The sequence below is a fragment of the Notolepis coatsorum genome, assembly GCF_963971535.1.
Source record: "Notolepis coatsorum genome assembly, chromosome: 12".
Classification (NCBI taxonomy): Eukaryota; Metazoa; Chordata; class Actinopteri; order Aulopiformes; family Paralepididae; genus Notolepis; species Notolepis coatsorum.
Window position 1 is genome coordinate 8227680 of NC_140176.1, and position 18113 is coordinate 8245792.

The 18113-nt window shown below is 43.3% G+C and overlaps 2 protein-coding genes across 2 annotated transcripts in view; both read right to left on the reverse strand.

Annotated features, from left to right (window-relative positions):
- Positions 1 to 3895, reverse strand: part of mcmdc2 (minichromosome maintenance domain containing 2) — a gene marked incomplete at both ends in the record, with an annotated part of 30370 nt that extends 26475 nt beyond the window's left edge. The window contains 4 exons of the mRNA XM_084326371.1: positions 1841 to 2036; positions 2243 to 2302; positions 2402 to 2527; positions 3791 to 3895. Coding sequence (XP_084182497.1) covers positions 1841 to 2036; positions 2243 to 2302; positions 2402 to 2527; positions 3791 to 3895 — 487 coding nt within the window. The remainder of the gene's footprint in view (positions 1 to 1840; positions 2037 to 2242; positions 2303 to 2401; positions 2528 to 3790) is intronic.
- Positions 3896 to 4049: 154 nt separating this feature from the next.
- sgk3 (serum/glucocorticoid regulated kinase family member 3) overlaps positions 4050 to 18113 on the reverse strand; it is a 42611-nt gene continuing 28547 nt past the window's right edge. Inside the window, exons 10-17 of the mRNA XM_084326457.1 lie at positions 17546 to 17677; positions 13313 to 13425; positions 11338 to 11374; positions 10012 to 10098; positions 9448 to 9543; positions 7874 to 8029; positions 6464 to 6553; positions 4050 to 5484 (exon numbers count right to left, since the gene is read on the reverse strand). Of these exons, the coding sequence (XP_084182583.1) occupies positions 5314 to 5484; positions 6464 to 6553; positions 7874 to 8029; positions 9448 to 9543; positions 10012 to 10098; positions 11338 to 11374; positions 13313 to 13425; positions 17546 to 17677 (882 nt within the window). The 3' untranslated portion in view covers positions 4050 to 5313. The remainder of the gene's footprint in view (positions 5485 to 6463; positions 6554 to 7873; positions 8030 to 9447; positions 9544 to 10011; positions 10099 to 11337; positions 11375 to 13312; positions 13426 to 17545; positions 17678 to 18113) is intronic.

Sequence of the window (18113 nt, forward strand, 5' to 3'; positions counted from 1 at the left end):
CAGAATAAACTCTAATCAAATCAAATCAAATGTATTTGTAAAAGCCCGCAATCACAGGTTAATGTCCCCATGGGCTGGACAAGTTTTCTTTAAATAAGTCAAGAAGAAACATCACAATAAATCAAGAACAAACAAAGAAAAACATCATGAAATCCAAAAAAAAACACTCCCAGACATACGCCAGCGAAGGTAAGGAAAAACCTAGCAATAGGAAAAAAGCACCACAGGCAATGTGGAGGAGAGAAATCTTAGAAGGGCCGTTCAAGGGGGGATCCCCCTTACATTTAGTCATTTAGCTGACGCTTTTATCCAAGGCGACTTACAAGTTCTGTACGACAAGTCATCAGGAAGGGCACAACTCTATCATCTGAGTAACAATGTTCATCAAAGTGTTGAGTGCTACAGTGTAGGTTAGTTTATTAGTGCATGACAGTAAGGTTAGTTAGAGTTAGAGTTTTTTTTAATAAAAAAAAAAGAAATCTATTTCAGATAGTGGTTGAAGAAGTGCGTCTTTAGTCGACGGCGAAAGATTGGAGGGGTTTCGACTGTCCTAACTGGGGTGGGTAGTTCATGCCACCATTGTGGGGCAGGGACTGAGAAAAGGCACCCTTCTTGGATGTCGGTGATAATAGTGTTGCTATGGATGATCGGTGGGTGGAGAATAAAACAGGCGAAATAGTTGGTATGTATGAACATATACGTCGTGTAATAAAACACAAATATGTACATGCAATAGCAACTGGGGTACATAAGAACATTTTTGAAAGATTTAAATAGAATAGAGCTAAGAACAGCAACAAGAGAGAAACCATAGGGAGACGAGCACGAGCGTCAATTAAACTACTAATTAAAGACTCTGTTATTCTGAACCTGAGTGTTCCATAGACTATCTATATATACTGTTACTGCTTGAAAAAAACACAGATCTATCATTTCAGAGCTCAAATCTGCTACTGCTTGGAAAAAGCATGACAAAGACACAGAGTAGGCAGACATCCCCCCCCCACCCCCCACCCTGCTGTTAATCCTATCTTCCTGCGTTTTCACCTGTGCATCCCCATTGGTTTTCTGATTAAAAGGTGCTGTTATTTTCCTCATTTCTATTGGAACACGCTCACCCATGAAGTAGGGCAATTGCATTTTTAGAAAACACTCGTCTTGACAGATGTGCACTACTAAGTGAAATAACCTACATACAAAAAAGTGGACTCTCACTTTTTGCTCCCTCGTTGTAGTTTCTGGGCCATTTCATGAACCTTTTTTTTTTTTACCCCCGAGCCCATGCTAATGTTTGACCCTGTACAGATGTAATGAGAACCCAGAGAGGCGGGTGATGATCTTCCCTTTTTTTGTATCCACTTTTTCTCCCCATTTTTCTATTTTTCTCCCATCGCAATTTCGTATTATCCAATTCTTCCCTCCCCTGTCTTGAACGTTGCTAGACTATGCCTCCCACTGGTCGGCTGTAGTGAGGACAGAAGCCTTGCATCACGTGTCCCCTCCGGTACACGAGGAGGCAGCCTGTCGCATCTTTTCACCGCAGCAGCTCGAACTCTCAGTGGCGAGGAGTAACGCGTGGGAGGCTCACGCTGCCCCCGCTACTTCCTGCTTCCGCCGCACCGGACCTGTAGGAGCCGCTGTCCACAACGTCAAATCCCCACCCACCGGCTTTCCCACCCTCTAGCACTTGCCAATTGTGTTAGTATGAACGACCGGCCAGCCGGTAGCCGAGAGCTGGGCTCGAACCCAGCGTATCCTGCGTTAGTGGCGAGCGCCTTGCCCACTGCGCCAATCAGCCGCACAGTGATGATCTTCCCTGCTGTTGTCAAGATAACAGTACCTGTAGAGGCGGGACAGTCCTCGTCAGTACAGAGAAACCTGGCCCCCTGGGTGTACTTGGTGACCCTTGTGATGGCGATGACCAGGCCTTCCATGACAACAGGCCTCATGGGGCCGTAGCCACGCGGGAAGGCGCACAGGTCCAGCGTGTATTCCGGGAAGGGAGGCAGGTGTGTCAACTTCAGAATTACATTCACCTAAAGAATAACGGCCAGGTGGACAAACTGTCAAAGTGCCTGAGATGAGAATCCAACTACCTAAAAATGAAGGTGTGATGGTATATTGTAAGGATAGGTAGGCCAGGGCTAAGTCAGCAGGTGCTCCGAGACATCACTGTTGTCAATTACCAAGAGCTGATAATGACACACACACACACACACACACACACACATTTAATCCTTACCTGACTCTGTGTATGTATTTTTTCAATGAGGGAAAGTGTCTTTATTGATAGGAAACAAACCTGCATGAGGAAATGCATAAAATCATTCATCTCTGATTGACTCCAGAATCTGAGAATTTTCAGGTGAGGTGACTTGACCACAAATATGTATTTACTTACGGACTGAAACAGGGCTGTGGCTTTGGTGGGGTCATGGAGGACACAGTCACCTAATCTAGGATCCAATTCTATGACATCGGAGGGATTCACGCTGATAGAAAACCTGTAGACTGCCTCGCTCTGCTGCTGGTCTGGACGGGGGGAAAGGTCAGAAAACTAGGAAGAAGGGCGGTTAGGTGGCCGAGCGGAGATTGCGTTCGTCACCAACCCCGGAGCTGTGAGCTGGATTCGCCTGTTCGAGTCCAGCTCACAGCTCCGGGGTTGTCACCAGCTTGGCTGGCCGTCTGCACTGATACAATTGGCTGTATCAGAGGGTGGGAGAAGCTGGCGGGGTGGGTCCGGGTCGTTGTAAACAGCGACTCCTACAGTTCGGTCGGGGCGCCTGCTAAGCGCGGATTGGACTTGAGGGGGATAGTGTGGTCCTCCCACACGCTACGCCCTCTCGATGAGGATCCGCGCTGCCAGGTGAAAAGAAGCGGTGATTGGCTGGACGTGTGTCGGAGGAAGCACGTGGTAGCCTCCACTCTCCCAGATGATCTGACTGTGGGGGGTAAGTGCGCAGCGACCAGGAAGGGGACTGGGAATTGGCATACGACTAACATTGGGATGGGAGAAAATCGGAGGAAAAATGGAGGGGGAAAAAGACCAATAATAAAAAATAAAAAATAAACTAGGAAGAATAGCTTTTGTCAAGTGCAAAAGCTAATGGGGATCCTAAATAAACATAAACATAAACTAGAGCTCCAAAGAGCAGACCATATATGTTATGTTATGATGAATTGAAAATGGGGGACCCTGATGTAAACAAGACGAAAGTCTTTCTCTGGTCTGCATCCCCTTAACTATTGTGTGTATTGAGCTGTACTGTATTGTACCCATTCTGCAATCTGTTAATAACATTTTCAATCAATCAATCAATCAAAACTAAAAGATGCTAGCTGATGCACATATTTACCCTCCAATCTGTGGTGGCTAATGGGGCACTGCTTTTATCAAGACATAACAGTTTACGTCTGAACCAGAATATAAACCTCATGCCCTTTCACTTTTATATTAAAAGCTCACGACGTAACAACAACCCGTTTTGATTGAAAATTTTATTAACAGATTGCAGAATGGGTACAATACAGTACAGCTCAATACACACAATTGTTAAGGGGATGCAGACCAGAGAAAGACTTTCGTCTTGTTTACATCAGGGTGGGTCCCCCATTTTCAATTCATCATAAATAGCGTCAAATGTTTGTATAGCCCCGAAATCACAACGTATTGCCCCCATGGGCTTCACAGATCAACAAGAAACATCACAGTAGATCCACCATGTTGTTGCAACAGCCTCAGACTTCCACGTCAGACTCGTCAGCTGATCTAGTGAAGTGACCTGAACACCTTACCATCGTTAAACGCCTTACAGTCCTCGGCCAGTTTGAGAAGGGCACCGCTTCTGTCTAGATAGGACAACACGGATTCTTTTAACGATAAAACGTCGTCCATGTTTCATCCACAATAAATATGCTAATAGCGAGATGAAAGATAGGTCAGCTGACTTGAGCTCGCGACTCAGCAACAGTTGCCCCCCCCCCCCCACCTCCTCCAATGTACCGTTTCTACGTCAAATATATATACTCTCTTTTTTGGACTCTTTTTGTATCACAAACAGTACTGTATTTGTAAATCTGGTATGTCATATAAATGTATAGATGTAGCAGTACTGTCTATCTGTATGTCATAAATGTCACTATGAATTGAAAATGGGGGACCCTGATGGTCTGCATCCCCTTAACAATTGTGTGTATTGAGCTGTACTGTATTGTACCAATTCTGCAATCTGTTAATAAAATGTTCAATCAATCAATCAATCAATGCCATGGTGACCACTGACCATTCATGAGTTATCTTTTTTTTTATCAGGTAATGTTCTCTACAGGTATGTTATTTTCCATTATTCCGTTTTCTCTGACCTTTAGAATCTCTCTCTCTCTCTCTCTCTCTCTCTCTCACACACACACACAAAGTCCATTCAATGATTGTAGATCTGTAGCTATATTTTATATATAGGCTATAGTTATATATACAGTTTTTATTGTGCAGCAGTACATACATTGCTTGGCGAACCAAAGCATTGCACTTAGATAGCATTAAATGCTTATTTTTGTGATGATGAGTAAATGTTACGGTGAGATGAAGCGTAGCAAATAAGCAACAAAAAAAACAATAAATCACAATCTGAGTGTTTCAAAAGACATAAGGCCACCGATGAAGAAAGAAAACAACAGATATCTACAATATTTACCACAGAGAATGCATTGAAATGACCTGTCAAATAAAATGCGCTATTCAGTGACCTCTCAAGTAATCCCAATTTCCAGCTGAAAACTGAATTCATCCTAAATGAATATCATACCTTTACAGTAAATGTTATGAGAAAACATTACCAGGGACAAACAAACACAGTCCATCTTGTCAAGAAGAACAGAGTTGTGAAAATGTGTATCCACTTAACTATTTCAATCTTTGACGATAAATCATTTGTGGAGCATGTATTTAAATGTGAGTGGAGATTCTTGCTCCATTCAACAAGGCTTATTTTCTTCTGTCAAACGGTTTGTTTTGAGAACCTCTTTAACAGGATCAAGATGAACCAGCAACCAATTCATTTTTATAAAGACAGATGGTCCCCATTTCTTAAAAATATAAATCTGTTATATAAATACAATTAGGTAAAAATAAAGGCTTCTTATTTGACCGACACTCCGTCTCACTCCAAATGTTTTTTGCTAAGTGCCGTCTTCTCTCGAATGTTTGCTTTGGCTTCTCAGAACGGGTTCATCCACAGTATGAATTCTTCCCTTTAGTCAAAAGAATCAAGACAGGTTAAGGCAATTCAAGGACTCCAGGCAACGAAAAGTCTTTCATAGGAAGGAGTCGGAGGAGGGCGGGGCGTAGGAGAAGCCCAGGAAGGCGTCGTCGGCCTCCATCACACTGGCGTTGACTATGGAATGTTCCTGGGACCAGCAGACGGAGTTGGGAACCGTCTCGTCTGTGAACTCAGGATCAAAGTTTGTGATGTCGTAGGGAGAACTCTGCAAAAAGATTGAAAAAAAAGTGGAAGAAAATGTGATGCAAACCTTTAGGTCATCTGATATATATTACATTATACAACAGTTAGTTCCAAGCAAGTCATTTGATTGGACAAGAGGCATTCCGTGAGTGCTGGTATTCTGTATAACAGCCCTGGGACTTTTAACTACATGTATCACTCCGCCACACAGGTGTTCCTATTAATAACCGTTCATTTCACATTGGTGCGGGGCTACTGGAAGCTTGGTGCGTCTGGCGAGAGCTCGTATGGAATCCGCAAGAATTTAAATTGGTGCGCAAGTGCAGTTGCCAGTTCAGTGTCGCCATGTGTTTTTCCTAATATGGTCGTGAAATTGGTATAAAAATCTAGCTCCAAGTGGTATTAAAAAGATCTTAAAAAGTCTTACATTTAACTTGTTCAAACCTGCAGATACCCTGTGCCTAATATCTACCACCGAATCACAGCCGTGCTGATATTTAATATAACGGCACTCCCTTTCGTGTGATATTGCTGAATTACTCTTGGCAAACATGCTAGCTCATGTCCAGTTAAAAAAAATGCATGATTGTATGCATGCTAAATTCTCAAGTATAGGGATCGGGAGAGTGATGGGAATGCTATATGGATGCCGGTACCCCCCTCCCCCATGCTGCTATGACAAGCTGAATTTCCCCAAGGGGATCAATAAAGGAATATCTTATTCTTATATCTTAAATCCATGGTGGATGCGAGTAGTAGAGAGAACATTAACGTGCTGTGTATGATCTGTTTTGTGGCCTGTCTGAGAACCCACTCCGTGTACTGGATTGTGGACGGGAGTTTGCCGTGTGCGTTCGTCAACCCCTTCCTTCCCACAAATGGTAATAAAGCATTTGATTTTCATTTCTCAGGGTTTTGGACCTTGAATTTCTGGTTTTCAGTCACTTGTGTCACAATACATACCGAATGTACGATGAGATAAAAAGACGTGTGATATTTACCACGTTGGGTGTGAACGGTGGAGGGATCTTCCTCTGTTCTAGATCGTCCCAGTTGATGGAGGAGAAGAAGCCATGTGCTTTGATCTCATTCTGAAAAGGAAGACATACAACTATTGTTATTTAAAAAAATATATATATGTTTTTTTTTCTTTTTTTCTAGAACTCTATAGCTTTGGTCGACAGTGGCTCAGGAGTTAAGAGTGGTCGTCTGGGGGCGGTCAGGTGGCGTAGCGGAGATTGTGCTCGTCACCAATGCAAGAGGCTGCGGTCTCAACTCCCGGAGAGTCAGCATTGCCTTGGCTCGGGCTGATCGCTATACTAACTCGTTTGGCTGAGTTAGGGGGAGGGGAGCCGTGGGTGGGTCCTGGGCGTTGTGGACAGCATCCCCTACAGTTCGGTCGGGGCGCCTGCTCAGCAAGGGTAGGATCTGGAGAGAGGTAGTGTGACCTTCCACACGTTACACTCTCCCGGTGAGAATCTGAGCGGCCAGGCTGGCTGCCGGCTGGCTGCACATGCGTCGGAGGAAAGCATGTGACAGTCTCCGGCCTCTCGGACCAACAGTAGGGGAAAGTGTGCAACAACCAGGAAGGGGGTTGGGAATTGGCATAACGACTAGTGGGATGGGAGAAAAATCGGAAAAAGAAGGAGGGGGAAAAAAGATTATAAAAAAAATTAAAATTAAAATTGGTCGTCTGGTTCCTGGTTTGATTCCCGCTCCTCCCGGGCAGCGTGTATCGAAGCGTCCTTGAACAAGACACTTAACCCCTACGTGCTCCTGATGAGCAGGTTGGCACCTTGCATGGGCGCCTCCGCCGTCGGTGTGTGTGAGTGAATGGGTGAATGTGAGACATAGGTTGTAAAGCGCACTGGATAAAAGCACTATATAAATGCAGTCCATTTCAATGGCCAGTAGCCCTTGTTTAGATGTTCATCTCTAAAAATCCGAATCTCATGCGTGAGCTTGCACACCTGAAAGGGTTAATATAACACACACACACACAAGTTTGTCTTTCTCAATAAAGTTGAAGTTGACAAAAGTTAAAAGTAATAACTGGCCATTAGAGGCTGATAAGAGTTGTGCCCTTCGTGCCGACTTGTCGTACAAAACTTGTAAAGTCGCTTTGGATAAAACTGCAGCTAAATGACTAAAATGCTATGATCAGATAAAACTGCAGCTAAACTGCTGTATATACTTTGCCCACCAGGGGGAGCCTGAACGACGACGATCCAGTGTAGTGCGTGTCTCAACTCATCCATGTGTGGTTCTCTGGGTTATTATTATGGGGTGGGGAAGCCTTTTTGGGCAGAGAGAGAGACGGCCGGGTAGTAACCCACCACCAACTCCCTGAAGACAACCGTAGTGGAAAGTGTGGGAGTGACTTGAGTAATAATAACGACGACACCACTTACGAAGTCGTCCCTGGAGCCCAGTCTGTGGGTGCCGTCTTTCTCCAGCAGCGCCTGCAGCAGAGACCAGGCCGTGCTGGAGGCGCCGGGCCGCATCAGCAGAGGCTTGTGGAGGATGTTGTCGTACATCTCGTGAGTGTCCCGGCTGTAGAAGGGAGGCTGGGGCATCAAACAGAGGACAGAGGACAGTGTGTAACTGACGGCACGGGACGGACGGCGGGTTAATCCATAGACAATGAATGGCGCTCTGCCTTTTATGAGGCCATAAAACGTGTGTGTGTGTGTGTGTGTGAGTGTGAGTGTGTGTGTGTGTGTGTGTGAGCTCCTACACGCATATGAGGTTTATACTCTAGCATGGCTACAACGCTGCACTATTGCACTATTTTACTCGGTCTATTCTATCTTACTCTTTTTTTTATTATCGTCTGTTTTTAAAACTGAATCAAACCATAAACATGGTGGCCTGTTGGGATGTTAGCGCCTAATGTCTTTTTTCTGTTGTGAAGCACTTTGAGCTGCAGTTTCTGCATGAAAGGTGCTATACAATAAGTATTATATTATTATTAAATATCACTATATACTATAATAATAAAAATAAAAAAAGTACATTTATTTTTTAATATCTCTTTAACAATTGAACCCTTGCACTGAGGAACCATATACGTCTGTTCTCTTGACAGCCCATGTATTTGCAGTTGTAAGATCAATCCAAATCACTTGTGTGTGTGTGCATGTGATATTTATAAAGTTTAAAGTATAAAAGTAAAGAATTATTCCACTGAAAACCGGAAATCAATTATTGTTACATGGTCAGAATGATTATGCTTTTCAAGAGAAAATTAATACTCTCTTTCAAACCCACATGGCCTGACTGGTCCAGGGCCACAATGGAAACAAGCCTCAAGAAGGAGGAAGAGTCCAGTGTAATAACTCAACTGCACAATAAGCTACAAACAGATGCTGTTAGGAGGAGGAAGAGTCCAGTGTAATAACTCAACTGCACAATAAGCTACAGACAGATGCTGTTAGGAGGAGGAAGAGTCCAGTGTAATAACTCAACTGCACAATAAGCTACAGACAGATGCTGTTAGGAGGAGGAAGAGTCCAGTGTAATAACTCAACTGCACAATAAGCTACAGACAGATGCTGTTAGAAGGAGGTCCAGTGTAATAACTCAACTGCACAATAAGCTACAGACAGATGCTGTTAGGAGGAGGTCCAGTGTAATAACTCAACTGCACAATAAGCTACAGACAGATGCTGTTAGAAGGAGGTCCAGTGTAATAACTCAACTGCACAATAAGCTACAGACAGATGCTGTTAGAAGGAGGTCCAGTGTAATAACTCAACTGCACAATAAGCTACAGACAGATGCTGTTAGGAGGAGGTCCAGTGTAATAACTCAACTGCACAATAAGCTACAGACAGATGCTGTTAGAAGGAGGTCCAGTGTAATAACTCAACTGCACAATAAGCTACAGACAGATGCTGTTAGAAGGAGGTCCAGTGTAATAACTCAACTGCACAATAAGCTACAAACAGATGCTGTTAGAAGGAGGCCCAGTGTAATAACTCACCAGGCCAAAGAGCATCTCGTAGAGCACAGAGCCCAGACACCACCAGTCCACTGTGTTGTCGTACGGCTGCTTCCTCAGCACCTCTGGAGCCAAGTACTGTGGAGAGGAGAGACCACCGCCACCAGACCAACGTCACAATTCAGTCACTTAATAAAGGCTTTTAACTCTGTATCTCCCTGCTGAAGAAGCCTTCTCTATATATCACACTGAGATCCAGTGTCAGTTTGTTCTATTGAGCAGATGGCATTCTCGTCCGTTTCCATTACAATTCAGAACGTTGCTTCTGATTAAATAAAAAAAACAACCATCATCATTTAATAATTTCTGTTCTTAATTTTCTATTTTTTTTAATAAAAAATAAACGTAATGCATGTCAGCAAAACATTACTCATTATCCCCTTGCATATGGGGCCCCCAGACAGCTTATACTAATTATTAACCACATTTTATTCCAAAAACCTAAGTTAATAATTGTTAGTTTGACACTGAAGGTGAGACTTAAAAAAAAAAAAAAACTAAAAGAAAAACATGGGCACAAAACTGGCAGTGGAGAAAGGATTATACCTCCGGTGTCCCGCAGAACGTAGAGGTGGTGTCGGCCTGGGAAACGCCTTCTTTGCACAATCCAAAGTCAGTTAAAACTATATGCCCCTTTAAATAGAAGAGACAGACAGCTTTTAGACGGCTTGTGCCACACAAGCAGCTCGTTATCCCGGGGACAGGAATCTATTGTTGTGGTGGAATGTTGGCCCCAGGGCAGCCCCCTCACTCCACTCCGTTTCCTTACACTCTCTCTCTCTCTCTCTCTCAATGGGCAAGCCAGGAAATGCATTAGTAGGGCCTAATCCAATCACACACATTCTCCTCAGCTGAAATTAGGAAATGACGCTCTTGCTCGCGGGAGACGTGTGTGTAGCTGGAAAAGGATTCAACTTCAACTTCAACTTCAAACTACTTTATTTTCCTTTCGGAACTTCATTTGTGCTTCAGTGGTTAAAAGACAAACATACAGTCACAATACATAGACACTCACCACAATAAAAAATTAAACACATTAAAACTACAGTAAAAAAAAATCGAAAATAAAAGACCACTATAAAAAACACAGACTACATTAAAACTACAGTACTTAAAAGCATGATATATTAAAATCCATATGGAGCAATTCTATATGTATATAAATAATAATAATACAGATGATGTGCATCCATCAGGTGGTAGGGGAGTCTATTTTTTAAGTAGTCCAGAGTCCTTGGGGGGGGGGGGCAGTCCGGCCTCCACCAGACCTAGGTGTTCAGCAGTCTGATGGAGGTTGGCACGAAGCTACCTGAGCCCCTTTTATTCCGTGTCGAAGCTCTGTATCGACGGCCTGAGGGCATTCGTTTGTAATGGGTGTGAAGGGTGTGTGTGTTGTCCTCAACTATTTGGGAGGCCTTCTTAACTGTCCGTTTCTTGTGGTTTTACATTTGTACCGACTATGATGGCTTCATGCAGCAAATAGCTGCTTGGCAAGGGATGTATTCACATGCACAGATACCAACACCATCCTTGTTGTCGTGTTTGTCTTTCAGCTGTTGTGTTAAAAGAAATAATGTTTTTGCAAAGCACGATGTAGGCTGAGGCAACAGAAGAGCTACAATTTAAAATATGTTTTTTTGTAATGCTCTGCAAACATTAAGATTATAGAGACAGACAGACAGACAGACAAGACAGACAGACAAGACAGACAGACAGACAGACAGACAGACAGACAGACAGACAAGAAATACAGACAGACAGACAGACAGACAGACAGACAGACAGACAAGACAGACAGACAGACAGACAGACAGACAGACAGACAGACAGACAGACAGACAGACAGACAGACAGACAGACAGACAGACTCACTTCGTGGTCAAGAAGGATATTCTCTGGCTTCAAGTCCCTGGAACAAACAGAAGAATAAATGAAAATTCATTGCCCAAAAGTCTCTGAATGACAATGCTACTGCCCATCATCGACCATCTGCCTCTGTGGCAAAGCTATTCCTCACATAAAAACACATTCCAGCTTATTTCAGTCAAACATATTATTTGACTAGGGCCAACACTTCACACATCTTAAATCACGTGGGCACTAGTTAAAAGGAACATTCTGGGAAATACACTTATTTGCCATCTTCCCCAGAGTCAGATGAGAAGAGTGATTAAAATTTCATCTCTGTGCTTCAGTTTTAGAGTTGTTAGAAGTTGTATTTCTTCACTTTTGACGGAGTTGGCTAGCTGCTCTCTATTGCTTCCAGGCCTTGTGCTAAAGCTAGGCTAGCTGCTCCCTACTGCTTCCAGTCCTTGTGCTAAGCTAGGCTAGCATGCACCTGGACCTCTCTCTGGCTACTGGACACACAGAGATAAAAAAAAATAATAATAATAATAAATGATAATGATCTTCTTGTTTGACTCTGGGGAAGATGGCAAATAATGGTATTTCCCAGAATGTTGGTGTGTTCCTTTATGGTACTATGGACACACACACACACACACACTTGTGAAAGAAAATTGCACTCACGTGTCAGTTAATCTGTGATTTTACATGAGCAAGCATGACTGCATTGACGTGTGACTTTGTGACAATTAGTACTGCTTCTGACTGAGAGCTGGAAATAGCAACTGACCCAGAGACACTTTTAATGTCCGGCGGCGTGGCTACATGAGTAGAGCTCCGGACTCATGATCGGAAGATCACCGGTTCGAGCCTCGGTCAAGGCTGCTGTCGGAAAGTGGTGTTGTTGTCCAGCAGGGAGCACTCTGTCCTCTGGACTTCAGTAACAATGCCCATGTTACAGTGATAGAGACACCATACAGCTGCGAGTGCCGTCCTTCGGATGAGACGCTAAACCGAAGTCCTGACTGAATCTTGTCGTTAAAGAACCCAGGACGCTTATCGCAAAGAGTACGGGGTTCCCAGACGTTCCTGGTCAAATTCCCAATCAGGTCTCTGACATCAAGGCCACCTAATTAACATCGGGTTAATCGCAGATACGAATTGCATGCATGCATCGCATGTGTGCCAATTGATGACCTCGGAGCAGGTCCTAAATTATATAATCATCCCTCCCCCTTAATTGACTGATATCAATCCCTGTCTCCTGAGCCGTTCAGCCATTGTGTAATGTGACGTGTGCCTGGTGCCAGTGTATGGCAGCCATTGAGCCTGCGTAGCCCAAGGTTGGGTGCTACCAGTGGTGGTGAAGGAGGCAATTTGCACCCTACATTGTGGGGAGTGCTTTGAGTGTCTATTATTATTATTAATGTTCATGGAACAAGGCTTTTGGAACTTTCTGGGTAATGAGCTTTTGATTTGGTCATTCAGAACACTTAATGAACTTAATGTACACACAATTTAGATGCTTTATTTATGTCCACATAAATACAAAGTACATTAAGGACATAAACACTAACAGTGCAACATTGGGAGTCATTCAATTACGTTTGTGACTGTGTGCAGCAGCATTCATCGTACACATACAATATTGACAGATGATGTTCAAATGATCCAAACAGATGATGATCAAAAACAGATACAATGACATTTCCGTAAAACTATATCTACTCTATGGGTGTACAAAAAGCAACGCCGTGGTCGAAGGTACAGCCAACCTCTAGAATAAACACCTCTCTACTCTCTATACTACTCTCATTAACCACCACAACGTCAGGGGTGTTGGCTGAGATGTTACAGAACACCTCGGATTCATTATCACACAGGCCAAACATGCTGGGCTTAACAGTACAGTGCTTGTACAGTGATTTAGAGGACCCAAGGGCAGAGCCGATATCTTTCGATATCAAGTCCACAATTCCACACACACACACATTATATATACCTGTAAACAATGTCGATCGAGTGCAGGTATCCCAGTGCACTGGCCATTTCGGCAATGTAGAACTTTGCTCTGGACTCTGGAAAAGTCCGCTCTCTTTGAAGATGGAAGAAAAGCTGAAATGGCAGGGTTCAGTAAGTTACACTACTACTCACTATGTAACTAGTGGACCACAAAAGACTGCATGAAACAAGCGATCACTCAGGACATGGCTCTGGGCGGGTTGGGGTTTGGAGTGCATTCTTTCTTTCAATCCAAGAGCACCATAGCTTTCAATGACCATGGGCACTCATTGTTACATCACCATTGCAATGTTCAATTCTCAAAGTTCTATTTGATGTGGTTAGATTTGTGCATTGTCCACAAAGTTCCACCAACCAGATTCAGATCTTTTTCTTTTTTTTTTTAATACAAACTACAAATTACAAAACAACTCAGAAAGGAGTGAAGGTCTAATACGCACAGCCAAATGATAGCAAATCACTTGAATGAATTGCAAATAATAGTAAATAATTATCCCCCGGATTATTTATGCCCAATCTTATTTACATAACAGTTTCCAATCTTACTATTATTATTCTCAATTATGTCCAATCATATTTATGTAATATTCTCCAATCTTAATGTTAGTATTTTCAGTCTCGTCCAATCTTGTTATTGTGCTCGTCGGTACAAAGCATTATACCAAGCTTGGAAACGAAAACGCTTGAACATCCTGTTTGAATAAGACGTTGAATAAGACATTCTGGATTCATGCTTCTCGCCAGTTCTATCCGTGGGATGTAAAAAGAAGAAAAAAAAACATGCCAATAAATATTTTTACAGGGCAGCGTTGGCTTACGCTGCATTCTGGTCAGGAAGCATTTATTCTAGTGTGAAAACCCAGCCGGCTCCAATCATCCACAGTTCTTTTCTTTACATAGAAAAACATTTACTGTACATGTGTGGTTAAGCAAAACGTACATTCAAATCATCACCCAGTCTGTTTGAAACAACGCACTGTGCTGCTGCTGCTCGCCGACACAAACACAACTGGAAGGGAACAGTTCATGGAGGAACGAGGGCAACTCTTTCATGAACACACACACACACACACACACACACACACACACACGCACACGCGCACACACACACGTCCGTGACACATCAACAGCTTTGAGGAAGTGTAGCAGTTCAGCTGGTCACACTTGACTAGCTATTCCTGTGGGATGAGGGGAGGGGCGGGGGGGGGGGGAGGGGGCTAGCCTAGAGGACAAATGACCTCCGCCACAGATGTTCTGCTGGTGTTTGGGTGAGGAGGAGGGTCAATGAGGTCAAGAACTGACCTGAGACCAGACTACGGCGTGCCTTACCGGGGCGCGTCTATACTTTTACCAACCCCATTTCCAGTTCCGCGTTCGTGTTCTGCGATCTGATTGGCCACTGACGTTTCTGGTCATGTGACATGTGCGCCAATCGCGTGACGCCTGTTTCTGCACCTATTTCCGCCTAGAACAGCCTGCAAACTACCTAACGCCTAGTTCTATCTACTGGTTAAGCTTAGGCGACTCTTTCGAAGTTGGTTAAGGTTAGAGTTTGGAATCAGGGCTGGTGTTCTATCGCCCTGCTCTAAGACAAACTCTAACCTTAACCAACTTCGAAAGAGTCGCCTAAGCTTAACCGGTGATAGAAACAGGCGTCACACGATTGGCGCAGATGTCACATGACCAGAAACGTCAGTGGCCAATCAGATCGCAGAACGCAACGCGGAACTGGGTTGGTAAAAGTAATGACGCTACCGGGGCTTCTACAGTGCAAACATTCTACTAGAACATTCCCCTAAAGACAAGACGAATGCTGCTGGAAAATCTAAAAAAGGAGAACCGTCCGTGTGACTAACTTGTAAAGATAAATTTTTTGGCGTTTTATCGCTTTATTTCTACTGGGCAGTCCAGTAGGGAGAGACAGAGGAGGAATGGGAGACAGAGTGGGGGGAAGACATTCGGCAAATAACGACGGGTTCGTCGTTCGTCGTGAGCGCGCTATGTGGTTCGCCACTGGGGCGCCCCCGTGTGACTAACTTGACTTGAAATTCAAATATAATACTGTAACCCTTGACCCTTGAATTCAAATTGAGATATTTCAAGAGCAGGTGCTTCTTGGCATAAAAAAACAACAACAACAAGAAAAAAAGGTTTCCAATTTCCATGACAACTCAAACTGGAGTTGACGTCGAGGGGTTGGCTATTGAAAGGAGAACTATACACACGTTTCCTTGACAAGGCTTGAACGCGGCCCAGCGCCACAGAGGAAAGTCAAGATGTACTGTAGAAGAGAGTCTATGCGTCGTTTGGGGCATCCAGTGAATAGAAGAGGACAGTGCCGGTTAGCCTAGGCATTGTCCAACTAACACCTCTCCCGAAGGCTAACCGGCACTGTCCGCTTCCATTCATTGTGCTAAGCTAGGCTAACGTGCAGCCGGATAGCTTTCTACTGAACGCACAGAGAGGAAACTGGTATCCATCTTATTGTCTCTCTCTGGAGAAGGCGATGAGCTAATTTCCCAAAATGTTGGCGTGTTCCTTTAACTAGTGGTGGGTAAAGTACACGATTCCTTTGTTTAAGTAAACACTGTGATGGAATGCCACCCAGCCCGGCGGCACACAGGGTCCGGTAAAAAAAAGAAAAAAGGGTTTTAATCCACAACATGCAAACAAAGCGTGCCATCCGTCTGGAGCTGCCCGGCCTGGAGCACGGCCAAAACCTCCGACCACGAGCCTCAGTGAGTTAACTAACCAAATCAATCAAACTGTATTGCACATTGCATTTTACCCACTGCAAAAGAAATTTGCACATTGCTCATTGCACATCATACAACATACTTTTTTTACAAGTTAGAACTGTACACAGCCTTTTGTTATTTACATTTGTATAATATCTATCCTGTTATCTGCACTGCACACTTTTTAGAACTGTATATAGTCATCTTATTTTAGTCATATTTTATCTTATTCTATGCTAATTAAACTTTATTTATATTATTGGATACTGCTATGGTTGAGGAACCACAGCAAAGTGAATTTCACTCTTTTTTTTTGCTGTAAAGTATTGAATGACATGACAATAAAATGTATCTTAATCTGAATCTAACAGGCTATGCATCGCTTACACTACTGGCAAGTATTTCATACTACCATTATGTAAAAGAAATATAAACGATCCCTTTTTAAAGTCCTTCATTCTGAATGTAAACTTAAAAAAGGTGCTATAGATAACATTCAGACACTAGATGTCACGCCAGAGCGCCAGCATGTCATTTATCCAATCAGGTGCCTTCCACGTGGGTAAACAGGAAGTAGGGCGGGGATACAGATTATTCAGCATCTTTCTAAAAGCTCAGGGCAGCCGAGTAGCATAGAGGTCTAAGGTCTAAGCACTCGCCTACCACTGCAGAGACTCTGGGATCCAATCCAGCTGTCAGCGGTACCTGACCAATAACTGTTTAATAATCTGTCTTTATTTCCGTTTCAAACCAAACAAAAATCTGCCTAGTTCTGCTCAAAGGATTGATGCCGAAAAAATCGCTATCATCAGTCGCGATACGTTTCCACTTACATAACTGCCCAGTTTTGCTCATCTGATCGATGATACATTAAAAAAATTAATGATCACAGATATCAGCTGATGCCAGTTTTTACATACACCACTACAGCTTTAACTGCAGGGTAAATCATGGAGTTTAAAAAGTTGTTTACATCTCAGTATAGTACGGTAACAGTATAGCACAAGTACAACATTTCCTAAAATTCTTGTAGAGGAGTGTCTGAGCTACAGCAACCCCCCCCCCCACACTTTTTTATTTCATTTATTTATAATAAAAAATATATATAATAATAATCCTCAAGTAAGGTGCATGTACCTCAAAACTGTAAAGAACAAAACAAAACAAAACAAAGCTCCTTTCCCTTTAATCTCAGCTGGCCCCATCAAAGCAGCTTACAGCACACATCCTGTTCCACCGCTATTCTGAGTCCCCCCCCCCCCCACCTCAGCCCTGTGACTCAACGCGGTGTGAACACATTAACCCTTCCACCGCCGCACTACCAAAACGGTTAACCCTTTTCACCGCGACGACACACAGAAGGTTTAACCCTTCCACTGCCACGCGACCGTCGGTTGTGTGATAGCAAAGGGTTATTAACCTTATGTCGTGTGTGGCAGTGAAAGGGTTAATCACAGCATACTGAAACGACTCACTTCTCCCCCATTGATGAAATCCAGCACAAAGTACAGCTTGTCTGTGGTCTGAAAGGAGTAATGCAGGCCGACCAGGAAGGGGTGCTTCACGTTCTTCAGCAGCACGTTGCGCTCCGCCATGATGTGCTTTTGCTGATGATGGAGGAAAGGCCCGGTTTAGTCAAATGAACAAAAACTTGCATGTTCGCCTGCATGTTAGATACGATAGGATTAGGGTAACAATTTTATATATACATACATAGAATAATACATATTTAATTTAAAAAAATTGTAAATGTGGATATTCTCCATTATATAATTTAAGTATTAATTAATGTTCCCACTTGGAAGTGGCGGATAGGGGTATATAGGGCATGATAAGCTTAGCTCGTTACTCAGCCGATAGAATTGTGCCCTTCCTGATGACTTGTCGTACAGAACTTGTAAGATAAAAGCGTCAGCTAAATGACTAAATGTACTCCTTTTTGAACAGTGATATGAATATTTGCCTTTTTTATTCTTTATTTTTTAATTCATGTTTAAAAAAAAATTCAGTCATTCATTCATTCAAAATAATAATAATAATAAT